This window comes from Oenanthe melanoleuca, chromosome 4 (genome assembly GCF_029582105.1).
Source record: "Oenanthe melanoleuca isolate GR-GAL-2019-014 chromosome 4, OMel1.0, whole genome shotgun sequence".
Taxonomy (NCBI): domain Eukaryota; kingdom Metazoa; phylum Chordata; class Aves; order Passeriformes; family Muscicapidae; genus Oenanthe; species Oenanthe melanoleuca.
In genome coordinates this window covers 54934544-54953746 of record NC_079337.1, presented here as the reverse complement: position 1 = coordinate 54953746, position 19203 = coordinate 54934544, and the positions used below count along the sequence as shown (strand labels likewise).

General features: G+C 38.4%; 1 protein-coding gene across 13 annotated transcripts in view; it reads right to left on the bottom strand.

The window, feature by feature from the left end:
- LDB2 (LIM domain binding 2) overlaps positions 1 to 19203 on the bottom strand; it is a 210700-nt gene that overhangs the window by 29956 nt on the left and 161541 nt on the right. For all 13 annotated transcript variants that reach the window (XM_056489525.1, XM_056489524.1, XM_056489528.1 and 10 more), the window contains 2 exons: positions 16586 to 16708; positions 14921 to 15004 (listed from right to left, as the gene is read on the bottom strand). In XM_056489525.1, coding sequence (XP_056345500.1) covers positions 14921 to 15004; positions 16586 to 16708 — 207 coding nt within the window. The remainder of the gene's footprint in view (positions 1 to 14920; positions 15005 to 16585; positions 16709 to 19203) is intronic.

The window sequence follows — 19203 nt, the reverse complement described above, 5'->3', positions numbered from 1 at the left end:
TATCAGTCCCCTCCACTTGTTGAGTACCAAGAAGGCAAATTGAAACAGGCTGGCCATGGGTGGAGCATGGGCAGATCTGAGGACACACAGGTTTCTCTCCCAGTCCCTGGGTTTTACTGCACAATGCTGCATCCAGTCCAGAGAGGATCAATCCCTCTGCCAGTACCACTGACCCGTGGGGAAACAGGTTTGCACAGCCCCTGATGTCTGGCAAAGGAAAGTCCATCTTCTGGGAATGACCATGTCCAAAGACTCCTGGGGGAATTCCTGGAAACTTTCCTAATGAGAAAAGGTCAGGCTGTGTGCCAGGGCAGGATCCCACCCCTACTGAGCACTGAGGCCACAAGTGCAGCCTCACTCCACCTGCACAGCAGGACCCTCAGCCAGGAAGGCCACTGTGTTTGTGACAAGGGGTCTAATTCAAACATTCAGAGAAGAAACTAAATTACAAATGCGCCCTACCATTTTATTTGGGAGGATCAAGCAACACTCTGCTGCTCACAAAAGAAAAAAAATACATAGAAACATTGCATGGTCTCTAGGCAAGGGTTTGAGCCACCTAACAGCCTAGCTGCAAAAAGAAGCACAATCTTTTTCACCTCTTATTGACTACAAAATAGCCCAAGGTCACCAATAAGTAAAATGAAGGCTCAAAATACCAACTCCATGTGCAGGCTGGAAACAAAAGTTAAAATTATATCAAATCAACAATTACTCATTCTCATGGTGTTCCACCTGCCCTCATTAGGTTATAAAGAACAAATGTCAGAGATAACATTCAGGAAAAAGGTGTTCTTCTGATAAGGAAAATAGCTTTGTAGCAGTTCCTTTGGGGGGAAATAAATAGTCTTCCTTCCCTCCTTTTAAAAACAGACCAGCTGATCTATTACCAGATTTGTACAAGTTTCACACAACAGTGTCCTTAAACTGCTGTGTCTTGGTAAAAAAACAGTCATAAGATCCCAAGATTATTAACTCAATGATTTCCAGATAAGACTTGCAGTTTGCATGTACAAATATCTTCTTCCCAATTGCTAGTTCTGCAAAGTCCTGCTTGGAGTTTGAAAATCAAGCCATGTTCCTTCTGTTTCATGTATTAACACTGCACTTGGCCCTTAACAGCTCTGCTGTAAAACGTGACTCAGAAAGGAAGAGCCCCTCTAATCTGTGAGAGCTGCCTGACTTTGCAGCACCAACAGAAGACATCAAAGGTAATTTCTTACTTTACTCAGGCAGACATGCAAAGACCAGAGCTATTCAAGAAGGAGCTGTTAATTTGATTTTATTTTTTTTTTCATATTTTAGCCCCATTTTTTGTACTCAGGTACACATTTCCAAGGGTTACAGGTTCTCCATGGCATTCAGGAGTTGTGCTCACATCCTGGACTATGCTCTGTGGAGCACATTCTGATCAGCTGGTCACTCTCCTGCTTGGCTGCTACCTGCCTGCCTTCAGTCCAGGCAGCAGCCCTCTTCCAGAGAGACAAGCTTCTTTCACTTCTACAAGTGTATGTGGGAGTGGAGTAAAAAGAGACTGCCATTTCTCTTGCTAGCTGACAGGGAAAATTGTTATTGCCTACTGTGATCCAAGTACACAGGAGAACAGTAGCAGCATTCTCCTCTGACAGAAATAAAAGATAAACACAGGCATGTGTTTCTGTTAATACAGAAGAAATAGCCTAATGAAATAGTGATAACGGTATCAGGAAAAAAAATTAGGAGAGCTGGTCTTAAACGTCATTCTTGGTCTGTGACCTCTGTTGTAGCTCTAAATCAAATACCAGAAAAAAGTACCAAAGTACCTACATTTAAGCATTCAACTCCAAGAGTATGAGCCACAAAAGTCCTGTGTTTCATCTGCCTTGGTTGAGGTGAGCCTGGTACATACTCAAACAACTCAGAATTCAAAAACCATCATGCTTAAGACTGTTAAGACATAGCAACTCCAGTAAATGATATGTGCCAGCACTGTTCCCTAGCAGTGAGGCCAACTGGCAGACTGTCCTACCTTCATAAAGTTAAGCCTTGTTAAGCACCAAGACAGAAGACTACATACAAATTTCCTTCCAGCAATGGACTGACTATCATGCCAATTCCTGAACTGTGCCCAGCAATTCTTTGAGAGTTAGCAAAGTAGGCAGGAAGAGCTCTAAAAGAGTATGGACAGTGCATTCAGATGAACACCAAGAACACCACTTGATGCTGTTTAATATACAAAGATGAACATCACCTGAGGGTCTTGAAAAAGCAAATGAGCCTTTTCAATGGGTCTGACAGACGTGGATGGCTTAAGCACACAGAAGTGCAAGTTGTGTATACAGAAGAGCAAACACTAGCATGTTCATTCCAACCTGCTGTTCAGTCACTCTTCAGTTAAAAACAAAGAATCCTGAGAGCAGACTGGAGAAGGTAAGTCCTTGTTTCACTTAGCCAGGCTCTTCAGCAGCTGAAATAATCTGGCTCCTTTTTTGACCCATGGAGCCATGCCCTCCTGGTTGCATTGTGCCCCAGCTTCAATAAGTTGCTCACAGCACCCACTGGTTTTTTTTAACCTGTTCTTGGTGTATGTGCACACGAGGCTTTCAGCTCCCTCAGGTTTAGTGGGATGTTGACCCATATGTCAAGACTTTGGGGCAAGGGTTCTGGAATACCAGATAAAGCCAGGCATCTGCTCCCACCTCCCATGCTTTGCTATACAAATAAACAATACAGTGGCTGGCTGAAGCCAGGATGGCACAGATGCCTGTGGTGTCCCAAGCAATGAAATCCAAAAAGATAAGCCTCTAGCTGAAGGCTGCAGTGAAGCCACTCTGTCTGACTGTGGCTTTATGTCCTAAGCATCCTCAGCTCCTCAGCTGTGCAATGGATAGAATGGCTTTTACAACAATATTGCTAGAATAAAATAAAATAAAAATGCAAAACCATCAGATACTATGATGAGTCCAGGTAGATCTAGATTTTCAGAGTCCACAGAAAATGAGAAAGCATAACAAAATTCATTATATGAAATAGCTTTACTATGCTAGAACTTTCAGGCACATTTTCAATGATGACATGGACATATACTTTAGTAAATATACACAGATGAACTTTTTCCCCCTCTCCATAATTATTTCTATTTTATAATAGTGGCAAGAGGCTGCAGGCAATGCATTTTCTTGTATTTTTGGATGGCTAAAGTAATCTGGTTTTCCTGATGCTATGCTATTTATTCAAGGTGTTTAAGACTGATAACCAGGCACAGATGCACTCTCTAGACTTTCCCATTGCTGCAGGAACACACTGCCTAAAACGGCCAACAAATATAGGGGTGGTTTTTTTTTAACTAAATTGAGGAAAACACAAAATTTTATATTCATATAAAAATATCTATATGATAAGCAAAACCCCAAAATAGTCATCACAGATTAACCCCTTCGGGGTTCAGTTTAAGTTTTTTGAGTGCTCCTGATGGGAAGTTGAATTGTTCATCACCAAAAGTGTTCACTGCACAATCACAATTCCTGTGATATTCTAGATTCATACAACCTTATTAATTAAAACACAGAAAGCTGAATATCATTAAATGGAAGATTCTAACAGCCCTTGAAGATAAGAATGAGGTATCTAATGAGATCCTTCCATATTGCCTTATTCCTAAGGCACAGACTATCTTTAAACCAGATTGCAGTGTTTCCACCTTTGTATACATCACCTTCCATGATTACACATATAGATGAATAGTTTTTTGGACTGTATCTGTAGCTGACCTCAGACACTGTTTCAAGAACTTGATTCCAGCCTTACTAGCACGAAAGATAAACTGCATTAATTATTTGGAAAAGCATGTTTATGTACCTAAAAGAAATGAGCATGAGCAAAATGTAAGCTGATCACCTTTTAAAAGCTTTGCCATAGCAAGCTTGAGAATATTAAATGCATATACTTCTTTAAGTTTTCCCCTGTTTTGACCTGATTTTTTTTATAACTTGGTATAATTCCACTGAAATCAACAACCCTCTTGCAGCTGATATCCTTTGAAGTTCTTTCTAATCTAATTTTTGTTCAGAAAGAAACTAAGGAAAAAAATGAATAAAACTTTGAACAATGAAATCAAACACTAGAAGTTCAAAATGTAAGCTCCCTTTAGGTTTGCTTGAGAATATAAATTAAGGGTAAAAGCTGGCATGATACATCCATCTTGAAATATACTAAGCAATCATAACTTCTGCTTACACAAAGGCATTATCAAGGACCAGTAACAGCTTTCATAGCAGATATCAAAAAAAGCTGCTTTCCTCTTTAATTTCGCTCAAATGAAAAGGTGAGGGAAAAGCCTAAAATATCATTCCAAACCAATCAGCATTAAAAAAAATATGTTTGATATTATGAACCTTTCAATGATTTCTCTGGTATTCTTTGCTCTTTAAGGAAGTGGTCTTCAGTAGAATTTGATGCAAGAAATGTGGGAGCAGAGTGTAAGCAGGAAAGGGAGAGCACCTCCATCGACAGCATCCTTGTCACATCCCCTGGGGGCTACAGAGCTTTTGTTTATGTGGGTAGATTTGGTTTCTGCTGTTTCCTCTTGCTTCATGTACTTATAATTTCTGCTCTAGTAGTCAATGAAAAGGACAATTCTTGAAGCTCAGTGATGGGTTTTTTGGTCCATGAGGAAGGCAGCCTTTTCCCTTTAAACAGGGTTTGTACTCAGAGGAGCATTGAGAAATGCTCGACTGGGCCCTGTGCTCTCAGCAGAACTGGGCTGATGAGCAGAGGCTTGGGAGCAAGCCTTGGAGGTCAGACCATGACAGTGTCCACATGGGCTTTGCTGCTGTGATTAATCTGATGGTGTTCATACCTTGCATTTCTCAAGGTAAGGAATTATGTAACTACCACAGGAGAAGCTTTGCACCCACTTATGTCACTCTGGAGAAAGGTCACTGCTTTCCAAGATGTTGTTCCAGTTTGTATATGTGTGTGATTGAAAGCAGAAGTTTTCCTTATCATTTATTATAGCAACAGAAAGCTTATTTAGGTAGTAAAGTGACCCACAGTAGGAATCTAAATATTAGAATAAGACTATAGAAATTAACCTATCCTTAAATAAAACTAGCAAGAATTCAAAGGAACTGAGAAATAAAGAGACAGATGGTCTTCATAATACAATTAGACACCAAGAAGATGCCCAAAAGAAACAAAAAATGAATATATTTGGTGATAACATTGAAAGTCTTCAAGAATATACATTTTGTTCTGAATCATTAGTCATTCTCCTTACACTGTTAACTATCATAAAGAGCAAGCTGTATTTCATATTCTGTTTTTTACTGCAATTGTTTTAGTATAATTACTTAATTTTTAAAATTACATTGTTCAAGAGCACTTAGCAATAGAATATATGATATACTGTCCTTTGTATGGCTGAAAATCTCATCTCACACACTGCTAAAGAAAATCAGTAAGGTATCCATGATGTTGGGATAGTTATAAAATACAGACTTGCTATGAAATAGGCTATAATATTTCAAATTATACCATAGCTCTAATGCACCTCATCAAAAGTTAATCAGTGAAAAGGTCTGGTGTAGTGTTTAGAAGATGGAAATTTACTTCCTTCCTTTGCATATTACTATTAAAAGATTATTCCCTTTTATATTTCATTACTGGGATTGGAATGTCTCTAGAAAGAAACCTCTGCTGCCTTGTAGACATGGGACCTACATTCCATTGTGGCATGCAGCAGTAATACTGAAAAGCTGGACTAGTAAAGCACCAGAATGAGGCAAGGTCTCCTGCAGAGTACTGTGATCTCTGCCTAATCACCAACATAATATTGTTTAGACAAAATGGTGTTGCATGTGTTTTCTGTGAAGGTTTAGATCCAGCATGACTGAGTCCAATCCTGCTTTATAAATTAAATGCTATGAAATCTTAGCCAGGGAATACAGCTGTGGAATTTTTTTTTCCATGTGACTCATACTTACTTTATGTAAAACCATCTTATCATGGATAGAAATGGTGCACAGTCCTTTAATTAAATCAGCTCTAAGTTTTGCCTGAATGATTAATAAAATGAGAAAATTCTCTGTCTTGCTATGAAAGCTCTATTTTTTTGTATTCCTCCATTCTTTTCTATGCTTAAAGTCTTTCTTCAAATCAGATCCCCAAGTTGATATTTGTTCCTTTGGGCTCACCTTTGAACTATAATCTGTGGTTAATCAACCTAATTTTCTTTTGTCACAAAATTTGAAAAGAAAAGAAAAACAAAAAAGCAATAAAAATAACCATTTGTTGTTGCTGTTCATGAAGCATGACATTTTCATGGCTAAAACTGCCTAAAGGAATAGAGAAATTAATTTCAATTAATTGGATTTTATGTGTGTAAAATACCTCAGAACAAATGAAAAACTAGGAGATGACATTTGGATCAAAGGAGATATGCCCATTGACTCTAATGGATGTTGAACTGGATCCTTGATTAACAAACTTCCCTATTATGAGTAATTGTGAGGCAGCAACACCAAGTAGAAAAGGTAACAAGGCACAAGGTCAAGGAAGCAATTCAGAGTAGGCAGGAATATTTAACACAGCAGAGTTTTCTAGCTGTGCAGAATGCAGCACCAGAAATGACACAGTTCTTGGGTCAGGTCTCAATGTCCTCTGCCCCCTGTGCTCACAAGCTTTATGTGCAGGTTTGGTTCAGCACCTCTGCTCATTACTGCTGCCTATAGATTCTCCACATTACATCCCATGGGTCTACCTGAAGCAGGGTAAATACAAAATCATGGGCTTCCATTTATGAATTTGATACATCTGTTGATATTCCCCTTCAGTATCAATAGAAGGCATGCTTAGAAATCAAAAGGAATGCACAGATGGACAGTAATATTCATCTATGTGTGCATACAGCAAGGAAATGTTTTGCTGAAGCTTTCCAGGAGGAGAGTAAAGACAATTAATCCCAAAGTTAGTGAACAGTATGGCTCACAGGATACCTACAGAAATGGGTGTTCCATTTATATAGATAAATATGTGTATACAGATAGAATTTTCTTTTTCACTCAGAAGTAGTGCCAAAAACCAACCTTTCCTCTTTATGCTTATTTTGTTTTCAATTGAAGTTTTGTAAATTATGGTAGCCTGTTCTGAGCAAGTGCCTATTCTAAAATCTATAGTTCAAAGTCAGTGGTCACTCTAATGAACACATTTAAGAGTGAGAAAAAATAATAGGTCAGACACAATCAGTACAATGGTCCAGATCCAGAAGAATAAAAGGGAAATTTACAGCTTTATGGAAATCTGTAGGATTCCCCACCATTTTCTTGTCTTTTTCTATCAATGCTGGCAAATGTGAGATGAGGTCCGTCTTTGACAGGAGCCATCTGATACAAATCCATACTGCTGCTCTGTTCTCTGCCCAGCCCAAGTGGCACTTGGGGGGCTATTAAGGATGGTCATAATTTAGCTGAAAAGAGTTAGATTAGTTCTTTCATCAGATCAGTCACCTGACCTGGCTCCAACAGTGCTTGCACCAGTACCAGGGAGGTAACTGCAAGACAAATTTAGCTTTCTGTGTGCCAGTCTCTAATCCAGACTAATAGTCTCTGAACTGTTTTACTGCTTAGAGTCAGATTTCAGTATTTAGGGGTTCTGTTGAGAATATAGAATGGAAAGACTACAGAGAGAGATTAAAAAATGGAAGTGTATGGACAGAATAAAGTTACAAAGTGGGTAGGTATCCTTCATAAAACAAGGATCAGGGCATCACACAAGAAAGGTAAAGGCTTTTCAGAAAGATCCTAGAAGTAGGATCAAAGCCCAAGGAAAACCTTCTATTGAAAAGTCAAATTTTAGCTTGAAATGCATCAAAGAAGATCTCTCCAGCAGAGATGGGTAAATAGTAATGCTGTTTTACCATAAAGAGAGTGGCAGGGGAAGGGAAGGGGATAAGCAGGCTAACCAGTAAAGTTAACTTTGTATGGAAAATTACTTTACAAGGTTATATGAGCTATCTGCTTTTGATATCACAATAGATAGACTCAAGAAATTATCTTTAAAAAGATTAAAAACATGAGTGGGTAGGCTACAGGATTCCCTTTCTAGATGAATAGCAGACCTTAAGGTTGTTATAATCTTTCCACAATAAATATTTTAAGTTCTAAAACAACTCCTTCCAAGAACAAAGGTTTGAACCACCAGCTTTGCATTAAAGCCTATTCCTTGACTGCTTGGGAGCATTCACTCCTCCCTGCATAACAATTCATACCAAATACTGATGGATATTCAATATTAAACAACTAATTAAAATTTTTTGCTGTTTTCATTGCTTTGAACAAGAAGCTGGTTTGGGCATTTTCAGGTCTTCATACAAATTGTACCTCTGCAGGTCTCATTCCTAAACTTAATTAATAGTTATTATTATTTATGACTGTACTGCATACTAGTCCAAATTAGTCTTCTTAAAAGAGAGCCTGTGGCTGTGTTCTTGGATTTTTTAAATCTTTTTTCTTTTCTGAAATAACATTATTAGTTCAAATCTAGTAGCTTGTTTTTATATGACTAGTGCTTTGTCTTTATCTTTCTTTTTCTCCCTTTTACCCTCCTGACATTTTTAATTTTAAACTGCTCCAACCTAACTTCATTCTGATTTCTTACTCATGGATGCTTCAAGGACTCACATTACTGATTATCATCCTTCCATTCTCATTAGTCCAGACCTTAATTTTATTTCAAAGGTCATATGGTCTGTATGTCCAGTGAGCACAGTAACTGGCTTGTGTCCATACACACACATCTTAAACTGGTACTCATGAGCCTTGGTGTGAAAACTGGCCACTGCCACTTCCAGAATGCTGGTAAAATCTGCCATTTCTGCTGAAATCTCAATTTGTATTCTGATGTCTGTTGTCTCTTTTTCTTTGTTCCCATTGCACACTTTTCACGGACTTCTGAAATTTCTGGTATTCACAGACACTAAAATCTATTTCTGAGCCATTAGGAGCAGAATAGGACACTACTGCACCAGCTCACTGTACTCTCCAGTCTGGTTTAGAATTGCCATCTGATTTTTTTAAAATGCTATTGCATTTGCTCCACTTTTTTGTTGTTTCTTATGTGCTGCAATTTTCCCATTTGTTTTAGCAAAATACTTAAAAATCAAGAGATGAAAAACATACCAGTATTATTTTTAACATTATGAATATTATCTTTCCAATCCATGTCCTATCCAGTGGTTGCTTCAGATCCTGTTTTTGCTTTAGAAAATTTCTAAATTGGTGCTTAATTCTCCATCTGCCCTATCTTCTCCAACTTCCCCATCCCTGTTCTCTCTGATATTTCAAGCTTATGATGAATTAACTCCTGATATAAGGATTCTGTGATGTTCTGTCTTTATTAAAAAAGTGAAAAGCTAACATTTGACTGCATGAGCTTTTGCAAATACATTTCTTCTCATTTATTATTCTGAAAGTAACATATAACACTATCCCTAAAGCGTTAGATGTATAAAAGAGGGGAACAGAAACCACTCTGATCACTACTAAAATAAATGCTAAGAAATTATATTACCAGAAAACCTTGGCAGAATCAGCTAATTATAGTTGGCACAGATAGATCATGGATAGCCAGCTACAGTAATCTGAACCCTTCTGTGAGAATCCTCTGGTTTTGGCTGTATTTTCCTGTGGAGAGCTACCCCAAGATCAATTGGTTTAGGTTGAAAAATTCCATTATTTACAGGAATTAAGACTACAAAATATTGTGTCTGCTTTCATCATCTATAGCACAGAGGTTCCTTTAAAATTTTGGCAGCTTTCATTTGAAAGTAACCAAAATGATTAAATGATCTAAATCCCCTCCTTTGAGTGGCTCCTTAGTGCCCTTAATGGAACTTCTCATTCACATCCAGTAGGATACAGCATCATTTCTCTAGCACCCCTCATTCAATGCAGAACACAAAGCTAATGAAGTTCCTTTGTGTAGGGGTTCACTTGTAGCTACTGAAGACATGGAAATGTGGCAGAAGCAGGGGACTGGAGAACAAGAAAGGATAGGATTTAGGGTACCCCAGTACTGCTTTAACAAACTGCCCCTGTTCCCAAGCTTCACTGTGATACTCAGTCATGGAAAAAGAATTTTCTCTAGTGTGTTTCCAGAAACACCATCTTCTTTTTCAGATTCATAGCCAGCTTTGGACAACAGACTGCATCCAATAGCAGTTATTTTGTTGTATATGGGGCAGGATGAAATCACAAGTGCTCCTCAAAATCAGGCCCTTGCTATCTCAGAAAGGGCACTTCCCCTTAGCTGCCCCAGTGCTCATCCTTGTGCCCTAATCCCACACGTGTGCACTGGAATGACAACACCTCCTTAGCTGGCAGCAGCCATGCAGCCAGGAATGTTTGCAGCTGAGATGAAATCAGAGTCATTCTGGGTGGGAAACACTTCTAAGACCACTGAGTCCAACCATTGACCCAGCACTGCAAGGCCACCACTAATCCATGTCCCCAAGTGCCACCTCCACAGGTCTTTTAAATAAAGAATTCAGGAGCTGGGACTCCACCACTTCCCTGGGCAGCAGAATGATACTGGGGAAGGCCCTACAAGAAAATGAGTAGCAGTGGAGCACTTGCCCCTGAGTGAGGCTAGTTAGCCCATGCACCACCTGCACTGCCTGATGATGATGACACAACTTACAATGGAAATGAGTTCATATTGCATGTGTGACTTTATATAGCATTTCTTTTCCCTCAAGCATCTGACTTTGCATCCTCAACATGTATGCATGGAAACTTGCTTCTTCCTCACTGAAGATACACCAACAGCCATAAAATATTGACCAGATAGCTGCCATAAACTGTTATGGATTAGGAGCAAAATAGCTCCAAAATTATTTCAGCTCATATCTTTCCTGTGCTTGAGACCATATTAAGAAAATCAAATTTCCCTGCACATTAAAGGAAAGCATTACATGTGTGTCTATTTTGCATATGGAAAAGAAAATTTTGTGTACACAGTGGGGATACATACAAATGGCTTTTAACTACAGTGTAAGCAGTGCCTTTAGAAAATTGTGTCCATTAAATAATTCACATTATCCTCCCAGGAGAAGAAATCCAAAAGTGTCTAGTGAGGAACTAAATTAGTGAGAGGGAGGACTTAGAAAATATTGTCCTCTGTGTAGCAATAGTAACACTTCTTTATTGTCCTATATAGAGAACAAACCAATTGTATAATTGCTAGCTCAGATAAGCAAGCCCTGGTTAACAGTCATACAGGATGTAAGGGGAAGTGGGAATGTGCATTCCCCTGCCTAGATACCTCTCCTGACACAGAGCAGGAGTGTTCTGCCATGCTAACTCTAACTTAGCAAGGGGCAGGTGCAGATTTATGGCCATTAGCATCACTAAACTGGCCACCAGAGCAGATGCAACAGATACATCTGGGGATGAGCTCTACGAAATCACTCCAGCACAGCCAGTGCAAGAAAGCAGAGACAAATATTGAAAACCAGCTGGGCAAAACACAACTATCTCTCAAGGTTCAGGACAGGTAATCCTGCCTAACTGACAGCAAGGGCTGACTTTTAAATAATGTCAGAAATGTTAAGAGAATTAATCATTTTATAGAAATAGCTGAGCTCCAAATTTTGAATAGTGCTGCTAGTATAGAGCTATTGTTTTAAGAGTACATTCAAATCCATTATGCATTGAAGATATAGATAAAACATCTCAGTGAAAAAAAAAAATAAGGTAACATGGGGACTAAATTATTGCAGTTTGGTGGAAACTGTTCTTCTCAATGTTATCCTCACCTTCAAATTTTGTACAGGATTCCTGTTTGTTCCTGGACTAATACTGACTAAGACTAGGTCTTGGCCTTATTATCTGATAGTTAGTAATATCTTCTACTTGATGACTTGATAAGAAATTACATTTTAAAAATCTTGATATTAATTTAAAACCTACAAGGTTTTGCTCATTATTTCTGAGACAGTCTATTCAACTACTAGTCAGCAGCTACAGCAAAGTATGCTGACCCCATTGATGAGGTAATCAATTATGCTGGAACAAAACAAACTTGTACCTAGAAAGAAAGGAAGCCTATGGTTTTATGCAGAGCCAGAGAAAACAGAGAGAAAGACCATTTGGCAACTGACATAGAACAAAACATTTCATTTCCAGGTTCCAAGAAGATATATTTTAAATTTGTATTAAATACGATTTACAAAATCAATGTTCTTCTATGCTGGACAGCTTTACTTGGAGTGAATGAAGACAAACCAGGGCACACGTCCAAAGCTCTGGCTCTACAAGCATGTGGCACTCAGGAATGGAGGTTTACATGCCAGCAACTGCAATTATCCCAACTAGCAATGATTTAGCATTCTGTGATGTCTAGAGCCCAAAAAACACAGGCTATGCCTTTATATCACAACCATCTGAAATCCAGGTTTAAATTCTGCCTTTAAAGAAACTGCAGCACAGCTTGCTGCTATGTGCACACTGGAGAATAAAAATGATTAATTCCGCCCATCAGTGAAGTTTTTGCTTATGAGTATCACAAGCCTTTGCTGTGTGCAGCAGGGAAAAAAAAAAAAGAAAATAATTTTTATGCTTAGTTTCTGATCCTTATTCAGAATCATGCAACAGTGCTAATTATTAAACACTGGGAAGACTGAATAAAATATCATAGAATGATTACTTAAAAACCAACAAAACATAACACCTTAAACCTAAGTACATTTACCACATTGTTTTAGTACACGATTTTTAGTGCAGGAGCTCAGAAAAGATTTTAATGTTAAAATTAACAGAGGAAAGTAACTGCAAAGGAAGCAAATCAAAATGGAAATACACCATGTAATACACGCTGCCATGATGAGCAGAACAGCTGAAAAAAGAGCAGAATGATCAATCCCTCACCACAAGAAAAAGAGACATGTAAAGACTGGCTTGAGAAAAAAAAGATTTCCTCTTGGAATCACCACAGCAGGAGCCAGAGGAAGCTTTGCACCCAGAGACCTAATGTCTGTTAAGCTAACAAAACTAGTCTGGAAGAAGAAAAAAATAAGACTTTATCTTTTCATCCCCTTCCACTTCACTGCTCATCTCCCTAGTGCTTATCTTGATCCCAGTTTTCTTTTTTCTGAGGTTTTTTTTTTTCTTTCTCTCCCTCTTCCTTTCTTGCTTTTTTTTTTTTTTTTTTTTTTTTTTGGTGCTGCCAGAGGGAGCAGCACGGGTGCCTGATGCCAGAGCCCTCCTTTGTCATTTGGTTGTCACATGGAGCAGTCACAGACTGCAGCAGGGAGGATGCAGAAGGGGTCAGAGGCAGGGTGGTTGGTGCTGAGAATTCCCCCTGGCCCTCAGAGCTGAGGGCAGCCCAAGTGTCCTGTCACACCCAGGGGACCAAACCCCCCAGAACTGGGCAATGCCTGGAGCCACTGGACAGCTTGCAGAGAAACCATGGAAATCCCCTTTCTGCCCAGTCTGCCCATGCTTGCAATGCATGACATGTAATGCCAAACTTGCCATGGCTGAGGGGGAATCCCCAGTGGGATTTTCTCTAGGAATGCTCTAGGATGCCCCACCACACAACAATGACAGCATGGCTGTAGGGTTGCCAGAGCACAAGAGCTGCTCTCTGTACCAAATCACAAACTAAACTAACCACAAGAATACAATGTGCATTACACAGGCATGTTAATCTTACATTTACACATGGAAAAATCCTAATGCAATGTATTATTCCTCTGAGGTTTTATGCCATATTCTTCTTTCAGTTACAATAGAACAGACCTGCCCTGCACGACTCAGGCTGTAATTTGAACAGTAATTTTTACATTAACACCACATAAGCAACAATCAGCAATGGCTTATGCTGTTGGGGAATCTATAAACTATAGGGATAGTGTGAGAGACAACTCACCACACATCTCAGTTCTGCACACTGTCTCCCTTGGAGTTCAAAACACTCTGGGGACAGGTGTCCATCCATCCATAGGGAAGGTATTACAAGGTTTATAGAACTGAATGAAGTACAGCTAAATTACACACTTAGGTACAGATCTACATTAGGCAGAAAATAACTGCATTTTCTGGTGTTTGTGTTATCTTAAAAAAGTACCTTGAATAATTACTCATAAAATTAAAAATAATAAAACCAGATAGTCCTGGCCAAGTTAGCCTGGTGTATCATGGAGTAATTTGTCTCATTTTATGCACTGATGGCAGATCTAGAAATAGGAAAAATCTGAATTTTAAGCTTGAAGTATGAACTCTACAATCTGTATTTCTGTGTATATACTGTAAGCCCACACCAGGGAATAGTTTCAAAAATAAAAATAAACATCTAAACTTTGAATGCACTTTAAGGGTCAAAAAGCAATGGGAACAAATGCATTATTTAATCTTAAAAACCACACTCGATTCGGTGCAAGGCTAAGGAGGAAGCTCAGGCTCCCAGAGGCATGTGAAGTGAGGACTGCTTTGAGGGACTGCTGCAAACAGGGCTGGAGCTGAACTTTCCCTCAGCCCTGCCTCTGCCTGGGAGAGGTGGCAAGGTTGAAAAGCTGAAGAAGACAGGCAGCTTTTAATAAGAATTAGCTGCCATTTTCTCAGGCACATCGAAACAGAGAGGAAAAATACTGGGAATTTCTTGCTTACAATAAAATAAAGGCATTACTCAAAACTGAGAAGAAAGACTGTTAAAAAGAGGGGCTACTCACACAAGGCTTGGAGTGAATTATAAAATTCTTGACTTTTTAATAGCTCATTGTTATCAACTACATCTCTACTACAGTGTCTTTGTTTTTCCTCCACCCTCATTAAGGGTTAGGTCAATTTCTTACCTGATCAACACAGACTCTGCTCCCATTACCCTGACTCAAAGCCTACAGTATATTCTAGAAAATGCTCACAATGATCATCAGCTATGTGCTTACCCTGAGGTAGTTGAGGGTGAAGTTTGTCAGACCCATTCGAGTGATGTTTTTGGACAGCTGCTCCAGCACCTGAGGGTCTTGTGCCTAAACGACAAAGGAAAAAAGAATTTTCACTTTGCTTTTCATGGGGGTATTTTTTCTATGTGCTTAGTGGAATGTAGGGAGGGTTCCCTGAGAAGCACTGCCACTGCTATGGAAAAATTACACACTGATGCTAAATTTATGTAATAAGCTACAGTTCCATATGCACAGGAAAATGTAAAGCATGATGAAATTGGGGCAGACTAAAGATTGTTTTCCTATATGTTCCTTTGATCCCTGATCATCCATTCAAAAGATGGACCTAAGAGGTCTGGTCATGCAAGTGAGCAGTGTCCCACCAAAGAGCTTCCCAAGGGTCTGCAGTACACTTTGAGCCTTCTATTTGTTGGCTGTGAGTCCCAGGAGACTAGACAAAAAGGCAGGAATAGAAAACGTATCATTTTCTTTTTGTGGGTAAGAAAGTGCAGCAGAAAGACCTCATGTGACATTAAGCACAGGCTGGAGAACCCTTCTGATCTAAGTTATTTTCCCAGAATTAAAAAGGGAAAAATGCAAGTATAGTACTTCCCTGACCCTAGCCAGGAGCTTTACCTGTGAGACCAGCCTCCTCTTTAAAATGAGATTAATCTCATTACTAAAATTAATACCTGCTGCTTGCTGTCTAACCTGTTTCCACTCTGAATTTAGCAGCCCCCTAAATACAGAATGTTGATCATGCCATCCTCATTGTCCCTAATGGGATACTGCTGAGGAGTTCAGTTGATCAGCTCCCTAAAATAGCAGATAATCCTGGGACAGAAATGGTGGGACAGGTTTTCAAAGGTGTTTTCTTAAGGCTTGCAATAGCACTGTGAAAAAAGGTCCAGCTTAAGCTATATAAAATTCCTCACTATTAATATATTTTATCTGTTGATACCTAAGTAACTTGTTGTCAAAATATAGGAACATCTTTGTGTCTGTGTTCTTACTCTTTATAAAACCAAAGTCCTGCAACTTATTTTGTATATTAGGGTGCTACTAATAGGAATGGGTCTATGGTGAAGAAATTCAAGTATCAATAAAAGTATGTTCTTTGTTTCTCTATAATTCACCTTACTATATTTTGACTTAAACTTGTGGAATATTGAACACTCTAATGTTTCATTGTGTGCCTTTTCATTCAATAACAGAAGAAATTTGTGAAATGTGGAACAAAAAGAAATTCTGGATTAAAATTCTAAAGGTTTCCAAGTAAATATATGGCAATTTCTTATCTTCTGTCTATGCAAGGGTAACATTGCTTTGCTTCATTTAAAACTTACCATTGCTACCTACAATGATGAAAATTCACAGACTTTGGTGTAGTTCAGGTTAATAAGAGGAGATTTTGGACCCAAATCACACAGACCACCAAGTGGGATTAAAAAGAAAATTATGTGCTAAAATAGAATGAAAACATAGCAACAGTGGCAATAATAGAGCACTGAGAAACAAGGGAGACATGAAAGAACTTGTGAATAGATGTGGTTGCAGGCAAACCAAAATATTTATAGTTAATTGCCTTGGGTGTGAAATTTGCTGGAGTTCTTCACAAACCTAATCTCATCTCTTTGCATTAGGTCAAATGAATAAAGGATTACTTACATGCATGGCTAGAATGCTGCGTGGGACTAATTCTCTGTATTGTCTAATAGTAAAGTGCCATGTTTTTATTCTCATAAGATCATCAAAAGTAAACTCCAAGATAAGACGTCCTTCTGTGCATACCTAGAATACATAAAATGCATGAAATAAATTCCCAGGAATTTTGTTTTCATTGGCATTGCATCATCGATTAAACAACATTCAAAAATATCAGAGCAGTATTCTATTGTTCATCTCTCCTAGATTAATTGTTTTTCATCCTCTTGGGGAGAAAAAACAAATGTGAGAAAATTACTTCATAGGCCTTACCTCAGAGACAGTAACTTATAATGCTATAGATTTTATAGCATTTTACAAACATAGAATATTGTGTGCTAAATCTTATTTATTGCATCAATTCTCTTTTCCTCACAGTTTGCTGCTGCTAATTAATGACTGAACCTCACAATGGAGGTGACTGTGGTGCAACTGAGTGCATTTGATGGCAAGTTGCTGAACCAGCCATTCCCAACCTGTTTTAGAATTACTGTAGCTTGGTATATAAACCTTTCTATCATGTCCAGTTGGAGTAGGCAGTGCCCTGAATGTCTGTGGACAAACCTGGTTTTTTCATTCTTCATAATTTTTTCCTATTTCTTTTTCTTTTCCAAGCATTTTCTCCTGTTTTTTTTTTTTTTTTTTTTTTTTTTTTTTTTTTTGCATTTTGTGTGGGTTTTTTTTTTAATTTATATTTTGTTCTGTTCTTTTTTTTTTGTGGGTTTCTTTTGGTGTTTCTTTCCCCCTCTTGTCTAGTTTTATTAATCCCCCTTCCAAGGAAAGCCAGATGGGTGTCTGCCATGGGGCTCCATGAGCTGCACTGCTCACAGGTTTCAGAGTGAAGGGAGCAAAGGGGAGCCAGGACAATGGAGCTACTTCCACAGATAGTGGCTCACACAGCTTTGTGAGGAATCTTGTCTAAGAAAGGACAGAAATTATAGGAGGAATAAATGCAGCAAGTGGATATTACCTACACATGAAAAATAAAATATATTACAGGGGACTTTTAAACAACTCTCTACAATTTTATGTGGAAAAGGTACATGGTTGTGATCTTCTTTAAGGTGAAAAATACAAGCCCAGCATGGTGTCTTGGCTGAGGGTACTGTGGAGTACTGAATATTATATCTGATTTTAAAATTAACTACCACTCTTGATTTTTTAAAAAATTGTTTAGACTTACAATCCCTGTTCATAGTAAACTTGCAAGTGCAGGATACAGAGATATTGTGGAAACAGGGTGTAATGGCTTTCAAAAGAAAGGGTTTCTGCAACCTTAATTTTAATACAGCTAGTATTTGATTGAAAAATAACCATCCCAGATTCAGCTGAGTCTGTTGAGCCTTTTTAAAAGCTCCAGCTTAGACTTGGCCAGCTCTCACTTGGTCAATGTGTGGCTTTTCTGGTTAACAATTCATAATGTCCTTGCAGTTTTTCCTCCTTATTGTTTCTGCAAAAACATGGGCAATTTTAACAGGCATAGTACATAGACAAATTCCTGTAGACCTGTGAAGGAGAATCTTGCAACAGGTTCTCATCTGCCCTTTACAGCACACCTTAGTGATGCCTTCAGATATTTAATGTGCCTTATGTTTCACCTTTGATTTCCCCATTACCTGCACTATGATGAGAAATTACACAGTACACATGCACATACATAAAGATTCACAGAAGGAAAATATTTTCTATTAATGTTACTGTGTTGAGGCCAAAGATCCTGGTTACTGATCAGTTAATGTGAAAATATTTCGGGTTTAAAACAATTTTTTAATAATAATACCTGTGATTTTTCGAATGTTTCTTTTCTTAAGCTCACACTGCCAAAGCTCTTAGCAAATTCTAGGCACTGGCATTAACAGATTTTAATAGAAAAAACTTAAACACATTCCTCATATTGCAGTGGTAAAAATTTATACATCTTATAAAGGAATTTAATTTCCTTATGTAAAGTAGAATTTTACACATTGCTTTTAATCAATAAAATTGGCACAGTTCTCATTTTAAAAGGGCTATTTTTTTTCCCCTGAAAGCTGCCTTTTACATAGAATCCAAAAAATCAAAAGGGTCTCCAATTAAGAAAACATTTTCTGTTGTGCTGAATTCATGTTACCGTACTGTGAGCTCTGACATTTTGTTTCTGTGGTAACCAAAATCAGCTGATTAGTTGGCATGGCAACAGAAAAGATGTAATCCCAGCAGACACACTCTAATCAATGCCCCCAGCACAGATGGTCTCCGGAGGATCAACAAGAAAGAGGCTGGCAGGCATTCAGTGTGTCACGTGGCTGCTCTAGACTAGGCCAGGAAAAAACTAAAAAAGAACATTTCTCAAACTAACCAATAGCTTTTTAACCCCTTCACTGCACTTATTAATTGCAGGAATTTCAACTGCTTGTGCCTATGAAAACCAACTTTGGTCCTGTGCCTTCCTGCTCACAATCTCATTCTCTTAACACGTGGCTTCTTTAGAAGTGCTCCCCCTTTATTAACTACCATTTCTCAAACATGAGTTGTTGCTTTAAAAGAAACCTAAAGCTTATACAAATCTGGGCAATGCCTGATATTATTAGTAGGGATTAAAA